We start from the raw sequence: 23,026 nt of genomic DNA on the forward strand, positions 1-23,026 counted from the left end.
CTTGAAAACCTGACACTATAGTTCATTCCACTTATAAATGCAAAACTTGCTAGGACTTATTATTACGCTGTTAACAAGAAGTATGTTGCGATTCAACCTGCACCCCAAGCGCCCAAACTCTTTTATGCTACTAAATTTGAACAAGCTCAAAATAAACTGCTAGACAGCAAACAACTCGTGAGTAATACTATCTTGGGGTATCGTGCGCGAAGCGCGTGATACAACAACTAGTTATCCAAAAAAAGGTGTCAGATCCTAAACGTGATGAAAAAGAGGTATTCTACTCTAATTAAGCTTCAAATTATATTTTATATTCTATTATCTTTTGACATTTACGTGGAATGTAGTTAGTATGCCAAGTAATAGAAGTTAATAGACATTAAGCCATGTTGATGTCTATCATATCCTAGAGTAATAGAAGTTGATAAAAGTTGTAGGATTTAATGTATTATTATATATACGATAATGATATACATAATATCTTCTAGCATTATGATTTAAGGTATTTTACAAATGTTGGGATTTTAATATTGCTCGAAAGACATCTTTAAAATTAGACTCTCGGCATTCGATCAGAAAAAAAAAAAAAAAACATTCTTTAATCACTCATTTAGAAAAAATACAAATTATATATAAAAAAACAGCACAGGTCGACAATCAACAATAAATGAACTCAATGTTTTTTTTTTTTTTTTGGTGTTGACCAGAAGTATCCCCTACCGACAGTTGGGGCAATCTCCTTCGGGGTACTGAAGGCAATTTAATGGGTTGACCCCTCCCAAGTTTGGCTTTTTCATTCGCAAGAGTCAGGAATCGAACCCCTGACCACTTGTTTAAGAGATGAACTCAATGTGTTTGCTTCTTTTTTAAATATCGTGGGTATTATTGAGATATGTACCACACGAAGCATAGAGATTCTCATGTACACAATCCTCATCTTGGAATTTTAGAAAGTTTTAGAAATATCTTTAGAATCGTAGTTGATACATAACTAGTATAAATCCCGCGCAAATGCAAGATAAATATAGGGCTTTTAATTTTTAGGGTACTAGTTATAGATTTTAGATTTATATCTCGCGAATTTTTATAAAAAATAACTAATATTAAAATTAATCAAAAGAATTCAATAATTACACGAATTGTGTTTTTTATGAAAATATTTTAACTACATCAATTTTTTTATAAATTTTTTTTTTTCGTCACAAAGTTAATAATAGGAGATACAATTTTTATGTATAGATTATTTGAAATGGAAAATTAGTTTAATAAATGAAAATCTAATTTGTTTCCATATATAAGTTTGAGCACTTTGGAGGGAAAACTTTAGACAAGCCTTAGTATATAGGAGGAAGTACATAGGAGGATTTATACTTTTAAAATTTGCACGTCATTAATATTTATCAGTTCACTCCATTGTATTTTGATATGAAACAAAAAAAATTAAATTAAAAGCTAATAAAAAAATTTATTTAAGTTGTGAATTTTTTTAGTAAATGTTTTTTTGTCACGAAGCTAATAGTAAGCATGTGTCAAGTTATTCTCTACAGTAATAATTATTGCATTACTGAAAACTTTAGCAACTTATACTTTATAATTTAATATCGATTTTATTTTATTTTAATGAAAATCATAACTATGAATTTATTTAAAAATTTAGAGTTTATTTATAAGAATATATTTATTGAAAAGATAATAATGTAATGAAATAAAATTTTATTTATTACCTTATTTAGCTAGATGCTTTTTGGAGGGAAAACTAAGAGAATTTTTATTCTTTTAGTAGTAGGGGGGATTCCAAAGCTATTATCATTATATCATATTTTTATTAAACCTGCAAATAATTTGCAACGATTAAATTCAAATAATAGTAATTCAAAATTAAACACATCGAGATATAAACAGTAAATACACACAAATTCAAAATAACTATCATTACAAATAAAAAGCTTTGGACAGGGACTACAAATAAAGCACCACAAATACTCATCTCCTATTTACTAAATGAATAGGCGATTCTATGTTTTTTCCCACCTAAAATATTAACTTCTATTTGGGCTTTTAATTTTTGCATTCTACTATGCGCCAAGTCTAACGTAAAAAATGATTGCCAAAAAATATGTATAACGTCCTTCTATTCTATTACTAGTTTGAATGCCCGTGCGTTGCAACGGGGTAATTAACTTATTTATAGTGCAAAAAAAAAAACGTTATAAGAGTTTAATGTTTACATTCTATGTCTAATAATTTGTTTACATATTATTAAAATATCTCTTTCAAAAAAAAAAAAAGATTAATATATACGTGGGTTAATTCTTATTTATAATCATATAATCACCCCACCTTATACTAATCTTTCGATGTGAGACAGTTCTACTATTTATAAGTAATATATTCACCAAACTTGGATTTTTTTTGCTGATGTGGGACAATTCTACTATTTATACATAATATATATTCATCAAACCTGCATTGTTTTTCAATGTAAGACAAATAACATATTCAGAATTACACCATCTTTTTTGCACTTAGTTCGACATCCAACCAGATCTCGAATACCGAATACAGACAATTGTTACTCATTATATCTAATATTTATATTTAAATTTAATAATATGATCAATTACTCTCCATTAATATTTGTACGTTGTTTTTCTTCAAAAAAAAATTAACATAATTGAGATACGGAAATTTTCCGTGGTACCCATTAATTTTGTCATATTTTTCATGTTGCCCCTACTTTTAAAAATCTGCATATGGTACCCTTGAGGCTCCATTTTTTTGCCCATGTTACCCCTACTATAAAGGTTGCTAAATGGGCGTTCAGTTTGATGGCATGACAATAAAATAACAATTAAAAAATAATACCCCATTTATTGTTTTATTGGTACGAATGTCTCTCTTTTAAATGAAAATTTAATTAACTATATCATTATAATATTGGAAATTTCTCATGGTAACCTTGAACTTTGATAGATTACACATGCTACCATGGATGTTTGTTTTCTATTTTTTTTATCATAATTAAAATATGTGCAAATGATAGGAATCTATACTCTAATGATAGAATATTTTTTAACACAATTCTAATTATATTATTTAAACGTAGTATATTTACCACACCTACATTATTTTTCAATATGGGACATATAAAATCTATAGGTTGAAAATATAATGATATAAACTTTAAGTGCTCTCCAAGACAATACTTAAGAGACTCAAAAGATTTTGGGTTGATGTCTAAGTTCCAAGGATGCCTCATATTTATAATTATAGAATCACCCACCTTATGCTATATTTCGATATGGGAAAATTCTATTTTTTATATGTACTATATTTATCACACCTATATTATTTTTCAATGTGGGACATATAACATACTATGAAATACACCATCTTTAATATGTGCAAATTATATGAAATCTATATATACTCTAATGATAGCATTTCCTACCATGAATCTAATATATTATTTTCATAATTTTTTACCGACATTATTTAGCCAAATGAAATGTAAAAGTTTTTTATATAAAAATTAGAAACATCACTTGAATATAAAATAAGAAATATAGAGTATATATATTATATTAATTAAAAGATTTTCCAAAGATTAACTTAGATTAGAAATCACTATTGTAGAGATAGTAATACAAACTCTTTTAAGAGTTCTCTCTGACAATACTTAAGAGAATCAAAAGATTTTGGGTTATGACTTCTATTTATAATCATAAGATCACCCCGCCTTATGGTAATCTTCCGATGTGGGGACAATTCTAATATTTATACATAGTATATTCACCACACTTACATTACTTTTCAATGTAGGACAAATAACATTCTAAGTACACCATTTTTTTTGCACCTACTTTGACATCAACCAGATTTCATAATGAGAAAATACAATACAATACAATCTACACTCTAATGATAACAATTTTTTGTCACAATCTAATTATATAATTTTTATACGATATTTTTTTGTCAAATGAAATATAAAGTTTTTATATCAAAATAATAAACCTCACTTTAATATAATATAGAAAATGTATATATATGGGACAGTTCTATTATTTATACATAATATATTCACCACACCTACATTATTTTTCAATGTGGACATATAACATACTAAAAAATACATATCTTTTATATCAAAAAATTTTGAGTTAATACCTAAGTTTCAAGGATGCCTCCTATTTATATTTATAAAATCACCCTACCGTATACTATTATTTCAATGTGAGATACATAATTTAATTATTTAGACGTAGTATGTTCATCATGCTTACATTATTTTTCAATGTGAAAGATATAACATACCAAGAAGTATATGCCTTTTCTTAAAAAAACCACTATTGTATACATATTATTTTTCTTTGAAGATAAAACCACTGAGTCTCGATCATTAGATAGAGATCTTTACATCGTACATATAACGACTCATTAAAACTCTATTACTGCATTCAGAAGACAACAATTAGTAAAATTTTTAGTTTTGTACTCTGTGAGGAGACTACCATTAGTAAAACCATTAGTTTTGTATTTTTTGATTTTCTTGTTCATGTTTTTAACTCTTTCCCGGGTAGTTCTCAACGATTTCGACTTTATTTTTTTATATCATATCGTAGATAATGATAGAAAATCTTAAGAGCTCTTTAAAACAATATTTATGAGACTCAAAAATTTTTTGGTGGATACATAAGTTCCAAATATGCCTCCTATTTATAATCATAGGATCACATCACCTTATACTAATTTTTTGATGTGGGACAATTATACTATTTATATGCAGTGTATTCACCACACCTACTTATTTTCCAATGTGGGACAAAATATACTAAAAAGTACACAATTTTACGTATTAAGAAGTACATCATCTTTAATAAGTGCAAATAATATGAAAAATATACTATAATGATAACATTTTTTACCACAAAGCTAATTATATCATTTTCATAATTTTTTTAACGATATTTGTTTGCCAAATGAAATATAAAAGTTTGATATAAAAATTGGAAATATCACTTGAATATAATTTAGGAAATATATACATATTATAATAATTATACGATTTTCCGCTTTATTTCTTACATCAAAAATTATACTTTCCTAAATTGATTTTTGATAATATGGACGCTCTGAGATCGCTCGAAAAAACTCTCTTTTATATAGATATATAGATGGGCTAAATCTAGATGATATCAACTCTTGCCCAAAAATAACGTAAAATAAATTTTCCTCTAAAGAGCATCTTTTTAAATAAGAAAGTTATTTATTTAATTGTTTTAACTAAATAAAGAAATTAGTAATTATAATGTATTTCATTAAAATTAATCTTTTTATCAAATTATATAATTTTCACTAAACACTAAACTATAATATTTTAATTAAAATATATATAATATAAAACTATAAAATATTAAATCTTTTATTGATGCTATTATTTAAGAATGACTTGACTCAAACTTTGTATTAACAAAACTTTAAATCGTTTTGATTACTTTCATGACAAAAAAAATTGAGATAATTTATAAAATCGGAATTATGAGCTTTGTGGTATAAAAAATACTTTTAAAAAAATACAATTAAGCACATTACTCAATTCTCTTGAATTAATTTTCAGTTTTAATTTTTTTTTCCTCAAAACAAAATACAATAACGAGAAAAATGAACAATTAATGAGATACCACTATTATTTTACAGTTCAATTTTACTCAATTTTCTTGAATAACTTTACAGTTTTTTTTTTCTATATCAAAATATAATGACGTGAAATATTAAAAATTAATGAGGTTTTAATATAGCATTATTAAGTAATACAAAAAAAACTTTTATAAATACCGCGCATTTATTGTGCGGGATCTAAACTAGTTTATATTATTTAAAAAAAACCTACGCTATCAATTTGGACGGGAGTATATTGCATATATACACACACAAATTGAGTCTCCTAGTTTGATTGAAGTTGTTCTTAGTAGAATACTAGTTTGGATGCCCGTGCGTTGCAACGGGATAATTAACTTAGTAAAAAAAAAATGGTTATAATTAATGTCTTAATATTTACATCTTATGTCTAATCATTTATTTAGATATGATCAAAAGTCAAAACATCCTCTCATAAGTGAGAAGTACATGGGCCCATGTGTTTTCCCACTCACACCCTAAATGGGTTTTTTGTGAGAGGAAATGATATCCGTCTAACAATTTCAGACGGATATGACGGTCTGAAATAAGAATTTGTGAAGTTTCAAGGATGTCTCATATTTATAATCATAAGACCACTACATCTTATGTTAATCTTTCGATGTGGGACAATTCTATTATTTTTATATAATCCTATATTATTTTTCAATGTGGGACATATAACATACTAAGAAGTACACAATTTTATATATGTACAAATTATATGAAATCTATACGCTAATGATATCATTTTTACCACGAATCAAATTATGTTATTTTCATAATTTTCTTAACGATATTTTTTTGCCAAATGAAATTTTAAATTTTTTATATAAAAATTAAAAACATCACTTGAATATAATATAGGAAATAAATATTATAATAATTAATAGATTCTCCACTTTTTTTTTTACATCAAAAAATATTATTTATGATACTTTCCTAAATTAATTTTTAAGATCACCCCACCTTATGATAATTTTATGATGTGGGATAATTCAACTATTTATACGTAGTATATTTAGCACACCTACATTATTTTTCAATGTGGGACAAATAACACACGAAAAAGTACACCATCTTTTTTGCACCTATTTCGATATCCAACCCGATTTAATAATGAGAAAATATTATACTATCTATTTATATTCGTACGTTTTTTTCCATCTTTTGTCATAATTAAAATATGTACAAATGATATGATTTAAATTACATTTTTTTCCTGACATGACTTTTAAGATGTAAATGAGGGAGCAATAAAATGTATAAACAAATGCATAATACTTCCTTTTTCTGGTGCGATTTTGATTAATGGTTAAAAATTATGATGTATTTTAGTTACTCAAATCTAATGAGATAATAATTACCTATATTTGAAAGTTAAAAAGATTTAATTCTACCCTCTCTATCCCGGCCATTTGTTGTCCTTTTCCATTTTGAGGTGTCTAGTCATTTGTTGTCCTTTCTATTTTAAGAATAAATTTGATGAGTAATTTGATCATTCACACCCAATTTATTCCACTTGTCATTTAGTAATTGACCCCTTCCCCTTTCTTTGGTCTTTGTGCCAAAATCAAAAGACAACAAATGACCGGTACGGAGGGAGTACTATATTTATCAAAGTAAAAAAGCTCTTTATTGATTTGTTTGTGGATTCAAGATCTTTTTATGCAACACTTGATTGTATTATAATTCATAAATTTTCTATTTTAGTGCAGAGATTATCATTATATGACACAAAAAAATTTAGTGTAGAGATTATCATTATATGACACAAAAAAATTTATGTATATTTAGCACCCATTTTATTTTGTAATTATTGATTTTGTCTTAAATAAAGTTATTATACTATCGATTGTCTTAAAATAAACATTATAATATCACTAATCTAGTATATATATAAAAGAGAGTTTTTTCGAGCGATTTGAGAGCGTCCACATCATCAAAAATCAATTTAGGAAAGTATACTTTTTGATGTAAAAAATAAAGTGGAAAATCTTTTAATTATTATAATATGTATATTTCCTAAATTATATTCAAGTGATATTTCCAATTTTAATATCAAACTTTTACATTTCATTTGGCAAAAAAGTATCGTTAAAAAAATTATGAAAATAATATAATTAGCTTTGTGTTAAAAAATGTTATCATTAGAGTATAAATTTCATATTATTTGCACATATTAAAGATGGTGTACTTCTTAATACGTAAAATTGTGTACTTTTTAGTGTGTTTTGTCCCACATTGGAAAATAAGTAGGTGTGATGAATATAGTACATATAAATAGTAGAATTGTCCCACGTCGAAAGATTAGTATAAGGTGGTGTGATCCTATGATTATAAATAGGATGCATATTTGGAACTTATGTATCCACCCAAAATTTTCTGAGTCTCATAAATATTGTTTTAAAGAGCTCTTAAGATTTTCTATCATTATCTACGATATGATATAAAAAATAATGTGGAAATCGTTGGGAACTACCCGGAAAAGAGTTAAGAACATGAACAAGAAAATAAAAAAATAACTAAAGGTTTTACTAATGGTAGTCTCCTGACACAATACAAAACTAAAGATTTTACTAATGGTTGTCTTCTGAATGCACTAATAGAGCGTTAATGAGTCGTTATATGTACGATGTAGAGATCCATATCTAATGATCGAGACTAAGGGTGTGTTTGGATAGCAAAAGTGGAGGGAAAGGGAGGGAAGAGGGAAGGAGGGAAGAGAAAGGGAGAGAAGAGAAGGGGAGGGGGGAATGGGGTGTGGTTGTTTGGATACAATTTCCCTCCAAATCTTGCCTATTGTGGAGAAAATTTGATTAGGCTTGGAGGAGGGAAATTGGATCCCTCCAAATCTCTTCCCCTCCGTTTCCTTCCACCCTCATTTGTTATCCAAACAAGGGATTTTAAATTCCTTACTCTCCTTCCCTTTCTTTTCCCTCCAAAACTCCCAATCCAAACACACCCTAAGTGATTTTACCTTCAAAGAAAAATAATATGTATACAATAGTGGTTTTTTTAAGAAGAGACATGTATTTCTTGATATGTTATATCTTCCACATTGAAAAATAATGTAGGCATTATGAACATACTACGTCTAAATAACTAAATTATGTATCTCACATTGAAATAATAGTATACGGTAGGGTGATTCTATAAATATAAATAGGAGGCATCCTTGAAACTTATGTATTAATCCAAAATTTTTTGATATAAAAGATATAGACTTTTTAGTATGTTATATGTCCCACATTAAAAAATAATATAGGTGTTGTGAATATATTATGTATAAATAATAGAAATGTCCCATATATATTTACATTTTCTATATTATATTAAAGTGATGTTTATAATTTTGATATAAAAACTTTATATTTCATTTGAAAAAAAAAGTATCGTATGAAAATTATATAATTAGATTGTGACAAAAAAAATGCTATCATTAGAATGTATATTGTATTGTACTCATTATTAAATCGGGTTGATGTCAAAGTAGGTGCAAAAAAAAATGGTGTACTTAGTATGTTATTTGTCTTACATTGAAAAGTAACGTAAGTGTGGTGAATATACTATGTATAAATATTAGAATTGTCCCACATCGTAAGATTACCACAAGGCATGGTGATCTTATGATTATAAATAGAAGTCATAACCCAAAATCTTTTGATTCCCTTAAGTATTGTCAGAGATAACTCTTAAAAGAGTTTGTATTACTGTCTCTACAATAATGGTTTCTAACTTAAGTTAATGTTTGGAAAATCTTTTAGTTATTATAATATATACTATGTTTATTTAATATTCAAGTAATGTTTCTAATTTTTATATAAAAACTTTTAAATTTCATTTGACAAAATAATGTAGGTAAAAAAATTATGAAAATAATATTATTAGATTCATGGTAAGAAATGCTATCATTAGAGTATATATATATATATAGATTTCATATAATTTGCACATATTAAAGATGGTGTATTTCATAGTATGTTATATCTCCCACATTGAAAAATAATATAGGTGTGATAAATATATTACACATAAAAAATAGAATTTTCCCACATCGAAATATAGCATAAGGTGGGTGATTCTATGAGCATCTTTGGAACTTAGGCATCAACCCAAAATCTTTTGAGTCGCTTAAGTATTGTCTTCGAGAGCTCTTAAAAGTTTATATCATTATATTTTCTACCTATAGATTTTATATGTCCCATATTGAAAAATAATGTAGGTGTGGTAAATATACTATGTTTAAATAATATAATTAGAATTGTGTTAAAAAAATATTCCATCATTAGAGTATAGGTTCTTATCATTTGCACATATTTTAATTATGATAAAAAAAATAGAAAACAAACGTCCATGGTAGCATCTGTAATCTATCAAAGTTGAACGTTACCATGAGAAATTTTCAATATTATAATGATATAGTTAATTAAATTTGCATTTAAAAGAGAGATATCCGTACCAATAAAACAATAAAGGGGGTATTATTTTTTAATTGTTATTTTATTGCCACGCCATCAAACATAACATCCATTTAACATCCTTTACATTAGGGGGTACCATGGGTAAAAAAATGGAACCTCAAGGGTACCATAAGCAGATTTTTAAAAGTAAGGGTAACGTGGAAAATCTAACAAAATTAAGGGATACCACGGAAAATTTCCGTATCTCAATTATGTTAAATTTTCTTTGAAGAAAAACAACGTACAAATATTAATGGAGAGTACTTGATCATATTATTAAATTTAAATATAACTATTAGATATAATGAGTAGCAATTGTCTGTATTCGGTATTCGAGATCTGGTTGGATGTCGTACTAAGTGCAAAAAAGATGGAGTAATTCTGAGTATGTTATTTGTCCCACATTAAAAAATAATGCAGGTTTGATAAATATATATTACGTATAAATATTAGAATTGTCCCACATCAGAAAAAAAATCCATTTTTTGTGAATATATTACTTATAAATAGTAGAATTATCTCACATCGAAAGATTAGTATAAGGTGGGGTGATTATATGATTATAAATAAGAGTTAACCTCCGTATATATTAATCTTTTATTTTTTTTTGAAAGAGATATTTTAATAATATGTAAACAAATTATTCGACATATAATGTAAACATTAAACGCTTATAACGTTTTTTGTTGCATTATAAATAAGCTAATTACCCCGTTACAACGCACGGGCATTCAAACTAGTATAGTAATATATAATCGTTTTTATAAATATCTACGTGATTAATATTTGTATGGTATTGTTGTAACTAAGGTTTGTTCTTAATACAAACTCTTATAAGAACTCTCTAAGATAATTTTTAAGCGATTCAAAATATTTTGGGTTGATACCTCTATGTTTCAAATATGACTCATATTTATAATCATGTGATACCTCATCTCATGATAACCTTCTAATGTCGGACAATTCAACTATTTATATGTAGTATATTTACCACACCTACATTATTTTTCAATGTGGGACAAACAATATACTTAGAAATACACCATCTTTTTCGGGGCCTAATTCGACATCAAGCCCAGTTTAATAATAATAAGCAAATATTATACTATTTATTAATATTCGTATAGTACATTTTTTTTAACTTATTATCGTAATTAAAATATGTGCAAATAATACTCCGTATGATACTATATTCTAATGCTAGCATTTATTTACCACGAATCTAGTTATATAATTTTTCAAAATAAATAAATTATGTTACTTTTTTGCTAAATGAGATGTATTATTTACCACGAATCTAGTTATATAATTTTTCAAAATAAATAAATTATGTTACTTTTTTGCTAAATGAGATGTATAAGTTTTTATATAAAACTTATAAACATCACTTGGACATAATATAAAAAATATATATATCATATCGTGGAGATAATGATATAAACTCTTAAGACTCTCCAAGGAGACTCATAAAGTTTTGGGTTGGTATTTAAGTTCTAAGGATGTCGTCTATTTATAATCACATGATCAACCATCTTATGCTAAACTTTTGATGTGGGACAATTCTATTATTTATACGTAATATATTCACCACACCAACATATTTTTCAATGTGGGACAAATAACATACTTATAAATACACCATATTTTTCGCACATAATTCGACATCTAACCCGGGTTAATAATAATGAGCAAATACTATACTCCTTCGATTCAAGACCAAATACAACATTCCTTTTTTTACACTATTCATGAACGAATAGAATCTTTACGATTCCTTGTAATATGTAAGACAAAATATGGTCATGTGAGATCTTATTTGATTCACCTATAAAGTACAATGAGTATCAAATTTTTAATTTTTTTTATAATGTAAACTTAAAGATAATTACGTTGTAATTTGTGTCTTGGCAAGTGTGTAAACGAAAATGTTGTATTTGGTCTTGAATGGAGGGAGTACTATTTTTTAATATTCATATGTTTTTTTTTAATACTTTTTTGACAGTTGAGATGGATAAGTTTTTATAAAAAGATTATAAACATCACTTGAATATAATACATAATATAGGAAAAATATGTATATATCATATTGTGAAAATAATGATATAAACTCTTAAGAGCTCTCCAAAACAATACTTAAGAGACTCAAAAAAATTTTGTTTGGTATATAGGTTCCAATGATGACTCCTATTTATAATTATAGGATCACCCACCTTATGTTAATCTTTCGATGTGGGACAATTATATAATTTATACGTATTATAATCATCACACTAACATTATTTTTCAATGTTATTAAAAGAAATACACCATCTTTAATACCTGTATGTGCAAATCATATGAAATCTATACTCTAATGAAAGCATTTTTTATCACGAATCTAATTATATTATCTTCATAATTTTTATAACAACATTTTTTTGCCAAATGAAATGTCAAAGTTTTTATATAAAAATTAGAAACTTCTCATGAATATAAAATAGGAAATATAAATATTATAATAATTAAAAGATTCTCCACTTTATTTTTTATGTGGAAATTATTATTTATGAAACTTTCCTAAATTAATTTTTGATGATGTGGACGCTCTAGAATCGCTCGAAAAAACTCTCTTTTATATATATATACTAGATTTAATGCCCGTGCGATGCACGGGCCTGTTTGTAGTATTCTACAGTGTATAATGTTGTCATTCTAGATGTTAAAGTATATGGGAAATAATCTAAAATTCTCGTAAAAACCCTATTTTTATAAAACAGCCACTTTATAAAGTCTTTCAATGTTTCAAGTTATATTAATGATTAAGCGGTAGTGATTACAACAACTAAACAACTGTGAGGACTGAGGATGGCTATTTAAAAACATGTGGAAGTATTCTTGTTATTCTAATCCATAACTAAAAGCTCGTCATTAACCTGTATTTTAAACGTAATCCCATCCCGAGATCCCGTTAACTCGACCCGTGAAAAAATGTTTGTCGTTTCAGTTATTAATGTCGCAACAGGAGGAGGCGAGGAGGCATAATGTACATGAGCTTTTCTCCTTTAATAACATAGAGGTTTTTCTGACATGTTAGTTTGTACCATAGCTCGAACGTTACATGAAGTCAATTACGGTTAGGAAATTGAGATAACACCACCCAGTGGTACTTAAATTCGGTACCAACGGTGACATTTTAGTAAATTATTATCATAGTATCTTATTTCTCTACAACTTTTCAAAATTCAAACTTGTTTACAATTGAAGGATAGTTTTGGAAGTTCAATATTTTTATAATAAAGAAAATAGATTTTTTATTTGCCAATTCATCAACTCAATTCGTCATTGTTGTTGCATCAAATTCTTATGCAACTTTTTAATACTTTATCTAGGGATGCAACAATAGTTAATTTAAACAACTTTTATGTTTGTGTTTCACACGCTTTGACATTAATCAATACTGCATTGGTTGTAAAATTATTAGCACTATATTGCTCTATGTGACCTAACGATGATTTGATGATCGATGAATTTATATCTGGCGATTAATCAGCTTTAGCCATCACATTATATACTTGATTATAAGTACTTAATACAACAGAAAAATATACAATACATGATTAGAGATGCATATGCATATCTTGACAATTTAATCTGATATTTTTCTAAATCCGGGAGATTAAAATCACATATAAATGTACAAGTCTAACACCAACCTTTTACTTAACAAAATACCCTCCCAACTAAATCAGTTATCTGCGTCTTCTACTCTTCTTGCTAACACATTAAAAACATTGTAAATTATTCTTATTTATAAAGGTTGTAAACAAAAGTAGGTGTTAGGCTAGGTTATAAGTTTCCTCGTTCTCTACAACTGCATGTAAGAATTTATGGCAAATTATTGTAATTTATTTTTGTTATGCTAAAATCAATTGTCAAATTATTTCTTATAATTGGTTGGGTTGCAGAACTCTACAAAACAAATTCTCTTTATCCATTGTGACAATCCCAATAGTAGTACCAAAACGTATGAAGTATTATGTTTAAGAAAATCCATCCAGTGTAACTATCCAATATGCAAGTTATTTGCCTGTATATAAATAACAAATATTAAGTGACTAATACTTTCGTTGCTAAAATGTCGGGCCAACATATTTATATACTTGAACGTGGCTTAATTTTATAAAATTATGTTGTAACAATGAATAACTTCCCGTAATTTTCCTTCGATAGAGGATGTAGACGTGTATAGATTTTGAAACAAAAATTGGGGAAAATTCCTGAGAAACATGACTATGTCCAAGAATTCATTATAATATTTGCTTGAAAAAAGATTACCTGAAATATATGAATTGTGTTGTATTTGTTGAGGCAAGTGATTTGTCAAATAATTGTACAGAAATATACAAAGAGGTACAACAAAGTAGTCTCTCGGTAGTGACACTACTTGTGCACACTATGTCGGGGTATTCCAATCTCGTATTAGATTAAAGCAGCGTAGCACCTGAAACGAATACATAAAAAAATCAATGAGTATATCTAAAGCCCTTATAAATGTGTGAAGTTGTGGAAATTGGTTGCTTATGAACAGTAGGCCAGTAACTTTCATGCTTCTCACGTGAGATACAGTTTTAGCACTGTTGCTCTCTATTTTTTCTTACATATTGTTCCTGCTTTCTTACTTCTCTCATGCTTCTCTTTGTCTATCGTCTTCCTTCTTCCCTAGATCTGGCACAGTTTTAGCACTGTTGCTCTCTATTTCTTCTTCTCTAATCATATATCATTATTCCTGTAAAGTTTGTTAAGTTTCCTCTTCATTATTTTCGACATTCATTCATTCTCAATTTATCTCTCTCTTAATTTTTCCTTATTTTCCCTTTTCCAAGCTTCCCAGGTGCTCCTTTCAATTGCCCATCGGTATTTTGGTAAGCTACCGGTGCGGGGTCCATCAATTGGTTGATGATCTCTGGGTGAAGAAACAATTGATAATCGATTACACTGGTTGCCGTTTCCCTTTCGTCAGGCCGTCCTGGAGATTCCAAGGTGATTTTTTTTAATTATAGTGTTTCTTGATTGAATGTTTTCTATTTTAGATGATTGATTTTATGGTTTTATAGGTGGTTTATTCGGTTTCAGAGTTGATTTTTGGGGGTTTTTGGTTGACTGATACCATTTTTTAGCTTATTGTTAATGTATAAGAACCATTGATTGCATTAATTGAACCATAGCCCCTTCTCTATTTCCCTTTCCAATTCTCAATTCGTTTCCTCCATCATTTGATTGTTGGTTGTTTTAATACGGGTTGTTTTAATACAAGTTGAGAAAATGCATTGGTCATTTATACGGGTTGCTTTGATTTGGTCTTATGTTGTATTCATCATTGATTTGTCTGTGTATAGAACGTCGGAGTAGAAAATGATGGCATCAATGGTGGCTGAAAGTGACAAGTGACGGTGGAGCGTTGGCGGTTGTATCCCACTTTCAGTTTTAGTTTACACTCACACTTGTTTTTTCCTTCTCATATTTTTTGTCCCTGATTTGATCTTGTCGTCGTCGCCTTACTGGGTTGCAGGTCTGGAAATTCTCAAAGGTTTGATCGTCATTTCAGTTGCTAAGTTTATATTTTTATAGTTACTGGATTGTTCAGGTGTTGCCGTTTTCATTTGCTTAACTGGTTTCGATTTCTAGCTGATCGGCTGTGTTAATTGTTCGAGTGTTACAAGGTTGTGTTAATTGTTCATTTATTGCGATTTCTATACTTAATTGATTATTTAAACTGGAAGGAGTTTATAATTACTTGCTTCGTTGCTTATTTCTTGGTCTTTGCTCTATGTTTAGCTTCTCAACATTTAACTGGTTACTCAATCTAGATGTTATCTGGCTTCTCACGGCCGCTTCATTTTTTGTTTGTTTGATGTCTTCTCTATGAAGCTTTGATTCTAGAGTATTGGATAATTGCATTTGACATACATGTTATCTGTGAATTATTTGTTTATAGACTTTCCGTTGTTTTGTTCATTGTGTAAAAGGAGGGGATCAGTTGAGGAAAGGAAAGGTGATCCGTGCCATGCTTTGGATGTTGATGAAAAGGGGACTTTAGAACTTGTCTATTCTTTCGGTTACATACAGAGTACAGAGCATAAGCATATGCATGCTGCAGTGCCTTGTTGTTTGATTATGTGTGTTTCTCCAAGTTCTTGTGCTAATAGAAATAGGTGAAAGCTACATATTCTAATAAGGGACTTTGGCGGACATGAATTTAGCTTATGCAACTGAACTGTGTAATAATCTAGATTCTAGATGCTTGCTTTGTCTCCCAAGTCTCCTAAGTCTCCTGCTTGAGCATCTATCACTTCAACTCAGTTGATCATAAGACAGCTATTATGTTTTTTCGCCTTAGCTTGGGCAAAAGTGGATTTTAATTTAAGACCATATTGGAGTACAAAGAAGTAATTTGTGGTTCTAATTTGATATGATTTCATCCCCAAATCTACAAAACCCATGTTTTAATTTCCCTAATTTCACCTTCTATTACTGTTAGCTCAAAATGTAATAATAATGTTAGCTCAATTTGTAATGCGATAACTATTTTCAAAAATGTTAATGCATCATTTATTTTCAACATTTTCAAAACAAAAATAATGCATCATCATATAATAACACTCCTATAATCATCTTCAGTAACTACCAAGAGTTGGCTGATATTTGCAAATTTTAGTTGCTTTTAACATGTGGATTGATTATTGTCTCTCATAAACATTTTTAAACGAGGAGTCTTTGTCCACCAAGCTTTAGCTATATTAACAAAATACTAAAGTTAATCTCACAGAACGAGAGATGTTCCACACGAAAATGGGAAACAAATGAACGATATAATTGTTGCTTAGCTATATCGACTAGATTAGTTTATAATTGTTGTTCATCTTAATGTACTAACAATCTAGATTATGTAGAAGGATAGCTAAAATTTGTGGGGGTTCTTGTCCTGTTTCAGATCTTTTAATGAGATTATAAAATTTGTGAGAGTTTCATGAGCTTACCGTTGTTGAACTTTTTAAACTTAAGTAGAAACTTCATGTCACTTATATTGATTGTTATAGTTGGAGAAATGTGTTGTACGTTTATGTACCACTCCATCTATATTCGGATTCTTCTTACCTTAATTGGAGCTCATATGCAAAAACTTTATTATTTGGGAATCCTAAATTTAGGAGTGCTGAAATGCCTATATCCTTTTCTGACTTCTAGGACTTTGGACTTCGCTGCAAATCAAAAATCATACTTGATCAGTCGATGACTAATTTTCCTTTCAAACATTGCTCTTAAAGGGTTGATTTCCATGTTCAGGAGGTGTTACTCTTGCATCTCTCGCGAAGGTTGATAGTTTGAAAAGAGACGGAGATAGGCATTGGGGTTCCGCGCCTCTCATAAACCATTAAATCACGCGAAGCATATACGCCATGCTACGTCCTCCCGGGCACATTAGTCATAATACATGTATACGGAGCTCCAAATTGGTATGCCATGTCAAGTTTTTGGAAAGTATTCTCAACAATAGTTCTACGAAAAGTATTGAGTTTTCAAATGGCTATTTATAACCTTCAATTCAAGATTTTGAAGAGACATGGTCAATGTGAAACACCCTCTTAAATTGAAGAATTCGGAGAGAAATGGTCAACTTGAAACATCCTACCTTAAATGCACCAAATTCAACAAAACTAATTGTTCAACACAAAATCTCATTGAAGACGGCACGTATCCGTCACTTTGGAGTGACGGATACCATTTCCTCTCACAAATGACCCAAATAGAGGAGAGAGGGAAGCACATAGGGGTGCCCTCACCTTGTCCCCCCTATCCGTTTTGTGAGTGACATTACCCGTCACTTGCTCCGACCCGTCTTCAGCAAGACTAACTGATTGTTCAATTGTTTTAAATTTCATATCTCTATTCAATGAACAACATTAAGTGCATCAAAGTTAATCTCCATGTATTATTAATGTTAATTCTTATACTCATTCACTCGATTATGAGAATTGCGTACGAGAGATCAGTATTTTAAATTTTTACATTAACGAGGCCGCAATTAACATAAGACGTAAACATGATAGCTTCGACAACAAAACAAAACGCGTCTTGGATCTCCGCGCGCAACGCGCGCGGAGAAACAACTAGTATATTGAAATGAGAGAACCAACAAATATGAGCATAAAAATCAATCAAACTAATCATTTGTTATCATTCCCATGTAATAAGATAGCAAAATATGGAGAAATGTAACATAAATAAATCAAAGTAAAAAAGAATCAGCTATTAGAAATAGACAATGTATAACTACTCTACACGTACATGATAGAAACGAATCTCATGGATTGCATATACACAACAACAGAAGTATTATAATGAACATCTAACACTTTCGGATAAAGTTAATCTAGCTGTCAAACTCCAATACCAGTATATTAAAAAAATTAACTTCAATATATTTCTCGATCTTCTAATAAGTAAACACAAGCTAAAGATATTTTTATTAAAAAATTAATTTAGATAGTTTTAAAAAGTTGGACTCTATGTAATCGCTCGAAAAAAGCTTCCTTTATTAATATAGATAGATAAATATATATAGATTACTTTATCTCCTCTTTTTTTTTCTTGACAAAATTTTATCTCCTCATTCAATACTATATCTAATAATCTAATTACCAAGTTTTTTATATATTATTTTAAAATTGCTCGAAAGTATTTCATAAACGTTGGAGTTTCTATAATCGCTCGAAAAAAATATAGATAGATATATTGATTGATTATTACTTGTACAGCATTATTTAGAATTGCATTCTAAAAAATCCAAAGACTTATCGTTTGATTTATTACATTGGACATCGGATTTTTACTAGAATGGGTTAGAGTTGACTAAGTGACTGTGAGCATAGGTGTCGTAGACAGGTTACAGTCTTCCAGCTTGTAGCGACTAGCGAGCAGGTTATTTTTGTTTTGTTAAGGTGAAAACCAGAGGAGTTTGAAGGTAACTGTAATGCCAAATTGCCAATGCCTATGCCAAGTGGCCGACAGACGAAAAATCAAGACATGAGTCACAAACTCACAGTAAAGTGACTCCGGTGAGGCGGTGAGTACCAGTAACACTGTAACAATGCTGCAAGCAAGCATATAAAGAGTAAGATGGATCAACCAGAAACTACAAAGTGCAATATTCGGAGACACGCATCAACCACAGAGGTTTCAAACTTCGGTGTTCAGGGATTAGAACTTAATTTCCAAAACTGGACTGAATTGAGCTATTGCCCTCTCCAAGTCCGGCCTTCTTAGTGTCTTACTGTGCGAATCCGACACGGAAAGTTTAAAAAAAAAAAACAAACAAATATCAACATTATTAGACTGGCCCCAACAAATCTCAACTTTAAATGTCAAGTTTCAACATATGTTCACGACTAAAAATAACTGCGCACAGCAAAGTCATTGCTAATTAAAATATGACGGTTTTTCTAACATGTGCCCTAAAGAAAGTTTTCAAGTCTTCTACTACTGGGGATGTCGGAAAAGATTTCCAGTCATCAGGCTAAAGGATGGAGTTACTGAGGATTTGGGGGGCGGCTGTTGGCAGCAGAAACTCGGGATCCCCATTCAAGAAGCTCTTTGCTTGTGTCGTCTTTGTGCACGATCACCTCGATAAAGCAGAGGCAATCCTTCTTCGGTCCAGTAGCTGTCTCAATAGCATTCACCAGCTCCTCTTCACAAAATACCTGTTTGTTTGATGCCAAACCCAAAGACTCGGTCAGATATGAGGAAAACAGATTCTCAGATTAGATGGTATCGCAATACAATTATTGCGAGATACCCCATAATATATACAATGATGAAAAAACCAATTTAGATTGTAGAATTGAAGCCCTACCTTGGTTGTCCAGCAATTTCCTTCTCCGTTGTGGATGGCATCGACAAGACCAGTGTAGTTCCAATTCTTAATGACGTTGTATGGACCATCATGAATCTCAACTTCAATGGTGTATCCACCATTGTTGATCAGGAAGATGATGGTCTTCTGACCATTTCGCAGCATAGTCGAGATATCTTGGGCAGTCACCTATAAAGATCGATCATGATAAAAATCAGTCAGTCTTACACTATCTATATATGAAATCATTTCAGGAAAAACTTGTTACCTGAAAACTACCATCTCCAATGAATGCAAGAACTCGCTTATCAGGAACAGCTTGTGCATAACCAAGAGTAGCCCCAACAGACCAACCAATTGATCCATACTGCATTTGGAACTCATATCCGCAACCCTTGGGAAGCTTCAATTTTTGACAGTTAAACCAAGAATCCCCGGTCTCAGCAATGACAGCAGTGTCACTGGACAGCATCTTCTGGATATGCTGGAAAAGAACATTGACTCTCAGAGGTTGTTTAGGGTCACACTCAAGAAGCTGCCCATCAGGAACAAATATTCTACTATAGTTCTCAAAAGCTGTTGTATTTTTTTGTATCCTCTTAGCCAATCCCTTGAAGAAATCCTTCATCAGAACACACCCAAAAGCAGGCCCATTCCCGATCACTACCCTATCAGGCTCGACAACAATCGCCTTTTCTCTCTTGAGAAGCAGTGAGTACCCGACTGAGCTATAGTCATTGAATATTGGACCGGCAAATAGATAGGCATCAGCAGATTCAACTATCTCAGCACAGAAAGAAGTGCTCACTGCTCCCCAGTAAGTGCCTATAAAGTGGGGATGGTGCTCCGGGACTAGCCCTTTAGCTGAGGGCATCACGGCCATTGCATATCCACTTGCATCCGCTAACTCAACAAAAGCATTACCTGCCTTTGCCACACGCATTTTCGGCCCACCCACCATCACTGGCTTCACGGCCTTGTTCAGAAACTCAGCTGCTGCTTCCACAGCTGCCTCCAGCCCCAACTGGTTACTCATCCTATTTGATTGACACACATAGATACAAAGATGAGGACGTTTCGCATGTCGGAACTAACAAGCAAAAGCATACACTCTAAGATTTAATGGCAGAAAAGGTAGTGTAGTAATATATTCATCTGGATGTAATTCCAATAGCAGTCAACCAGGTTATAAATGTTCCAGTAGATAAAAATAAATAAAAAAATTACGTTGAATCATAGAAGTAGAGAAGCCATAATTCATAAAGGTAATTCTATATTATTGATAATTGTTCGTATTTTCAATGATTACATTAATCCGAACTTATAATACTCAAAACATCTAAACATAATCACAATATCTTCCATCTAACATTAGTAATATAGTAATATAATACTACGATTATTTTACACGGAGTAACTTATTCAATAATATCGATATTATTCTGATTATGACCATAATCTCCTTAAATTAACATTTAACATTCCATCAATGATTATTTTATAGTTTTATTAAATGGTATCATCCAACCCTATTGTGAGCGGGTGATACGGAGACTATTACGTGAGGCTCTAAATAAAAATAGATGACATCAAATTAATTGAAACATAAAAGGAAACCAAAAATAGAAAATGACCTGGGAGAGATAGAAAAAGGAACAGGCTCACGGCTAAAAGTAGGGTGAGGAATCGCAGGTAAATTACAGCTTATACTAATATAAACCGGTTTACTCTCCTTCAATGCTGTCGATATCGCTCTATCTATTTGCTCATGCGCATCCTCCAGATTATTCACCACGGCCTTTATTAAAATAAAACAATCATAATAATTAGACGGTTTTACAATAAACTTATCACGGTCACACAGTATATTCATTAATTAATTCGTTAACGGGTACGTACCTGGTAACAAGTGACGGTCTGAAAGCAACGTAACTCCTGAGAAAAATCGGACAAACCAATAGTATGATGCAAAACCCTATTAGTCCCATAATCATTAGAATTAGGACCACCAACAATACAAACAACAGGAAGATTCTCACTATACGCTCCAGCAATAGCATTCAACACACTCAACCCACCAACAGTGAATGTAACTACACACGCGCCAACACCACGTGACCTAGCATACCCATCTGCTGCGTACCCGGCATTGAGTTCGTTACAGCACCCGACTAGATTCAGACCCGGTTCGGCTAAGAGGTGGTCAAGGAGGGTTAAGTTAAAGTCGCCTGGGACTGAGAACACATCAGACACGCCGATTTCGACTAGTCGGCGTGCCAGGTGGCTCCCTAGGGTGGCTTCTGCTGGGGTTAGTAGTGTTGGCGCCATGGAATTGTTATGGGGGTAAGAATTGTAAGATTTAAGATGTGATGGAATTGTTATGGGGTGTTGGGTTTATATAAGCCGGGATTTCTTGGAGAATAAACAAAGGCGTGGTTTAGTTTTCAGATATTATTATTAGTTTCTTTTGATGGAATCCATCTATATATTAAATATTTAAATAATAAAACAGGTGGGATGTGTTAGAGCAGAATGGGAAAACTTGTTTTAGTATATACTAGATTTTGTGCCCGTGCGTTGCACGGTTTCTAAATAATGTTTTATTTTTAACTGAAGTGGTAGAATATGTAAGTTCTTGAATGTGAGAACGGTAGATTTTGTGCCCGTGCGATCCACGGATAACTAATAATGTTCTATTTTTAAAGAGTTTGTAAAAAATTAATATAAGTAGATAATGGGTTTATTATGTCCACAATATTATCAAATGCTTAGAAAACTTTTTTATCTATCGATACACCTCGAATCCAGTCCAACTAAGAAGATAATTTTTATTCCTCGTGAAAAAGATTGATTCCAGCTATGATTTGTTTTATCTACCAATGTGGGTAATATTTGAGCCGTCAAAACCTTTTAGAAAACTACATCTCACTATTTTAAAATAAAATAAAAAATTAAATAATTATTTTAACTTTTACAATCTCAATGATACTCTTGC

The 23,026-nt window shown here is 30.4% G+C and overlaps 1 protein-coding gene and 1 long non-coding RNA gene across 2 annotated transcripts; one reads left to right on the plus strand and one right to left on the minus strand.

Moving 5' to 3' along the window:
* The first annotated feature begins 14,806 nt into the window (after positions 1-14,806).
* LOC141596773 (uncharacterized) lies at positions 14,807-18,146 on the plus strand. Its single transcript, XR_012522590.1, has 4 exons — positions 14,807-14,909; positions 15,005-15,161; positions 15,518-15,708; positions 17,367-18,146. It is a non-coding gene; the product is annotated as an uncharacterized LOC141596773 (long non-coding RNA).
* A 1,369-nt stretch (positions 18,147-19,515) lies between these two features.
* LOC141596774 (pyruvate decarboxylase 2-like) lies at positions 19,516-22,550 on the minus strand. Its single transcript, XM_074417020.1, has 5 exons — positions 21,931-22,550; positions 21,666-21,829; positions 20,300-21,068; positions 20,032-20,220; positions 19,516-19,879 (listed from the first exon to the last, which is right to left on the minus strand). Exons 1-5 carry the CDS (start codon positions 22,357-22,359, stop codon positions 19,709-19,711), a joined length of 1,722 nt encoding a protein of 573 aa, XP_074273121.1. The 5' UTR covers positions 22,360-22,550; the 3' UTR covers positions 19,516-19,708.
* Between the last annotated feature and the right edge of the window lie 476 nt (positions 22,551-23,026).

This window comes from Silene latifolia, chromosome 8 (assembly GCF_048544455.1).
Source record: "Silene latifolia isolate original U9 population chromosome 8, ASM4854445v1, whole genome shotgun sequence".
In the NCBI taxonomy this organism is placed as follows: domain Eukaryota; kingdom Viridiplantae; phylum Streptophyta; class Magnoliopsida; order Caryophyllales; family Caryophyllaceae; genus Silene; species Silene latifolia.

Coding starts and splice junctions, on each gene's coding strand:
- LOC141596774 (XM_074417020.1), bottom strand. CDS start 22,359: ATGGCGCCAACACTACTAACCCCAGCAGAAGCCACCCTAGGGAGCCAC. Junction 21,069..21,665: donor CCTTTTTCTATCTCTCCCAG/GTCATTTTCTAT, acceptor TCAATCAAATAG/GATGAGTAACCAGTTGGGGC. Junction 19,880..20,031: donor GAAATTGCTGGACAACCAAG/GTAGGGCTTCAA, acceptor TCAAACAAACAG/GTATTTTGTGAAGAGGAGCT.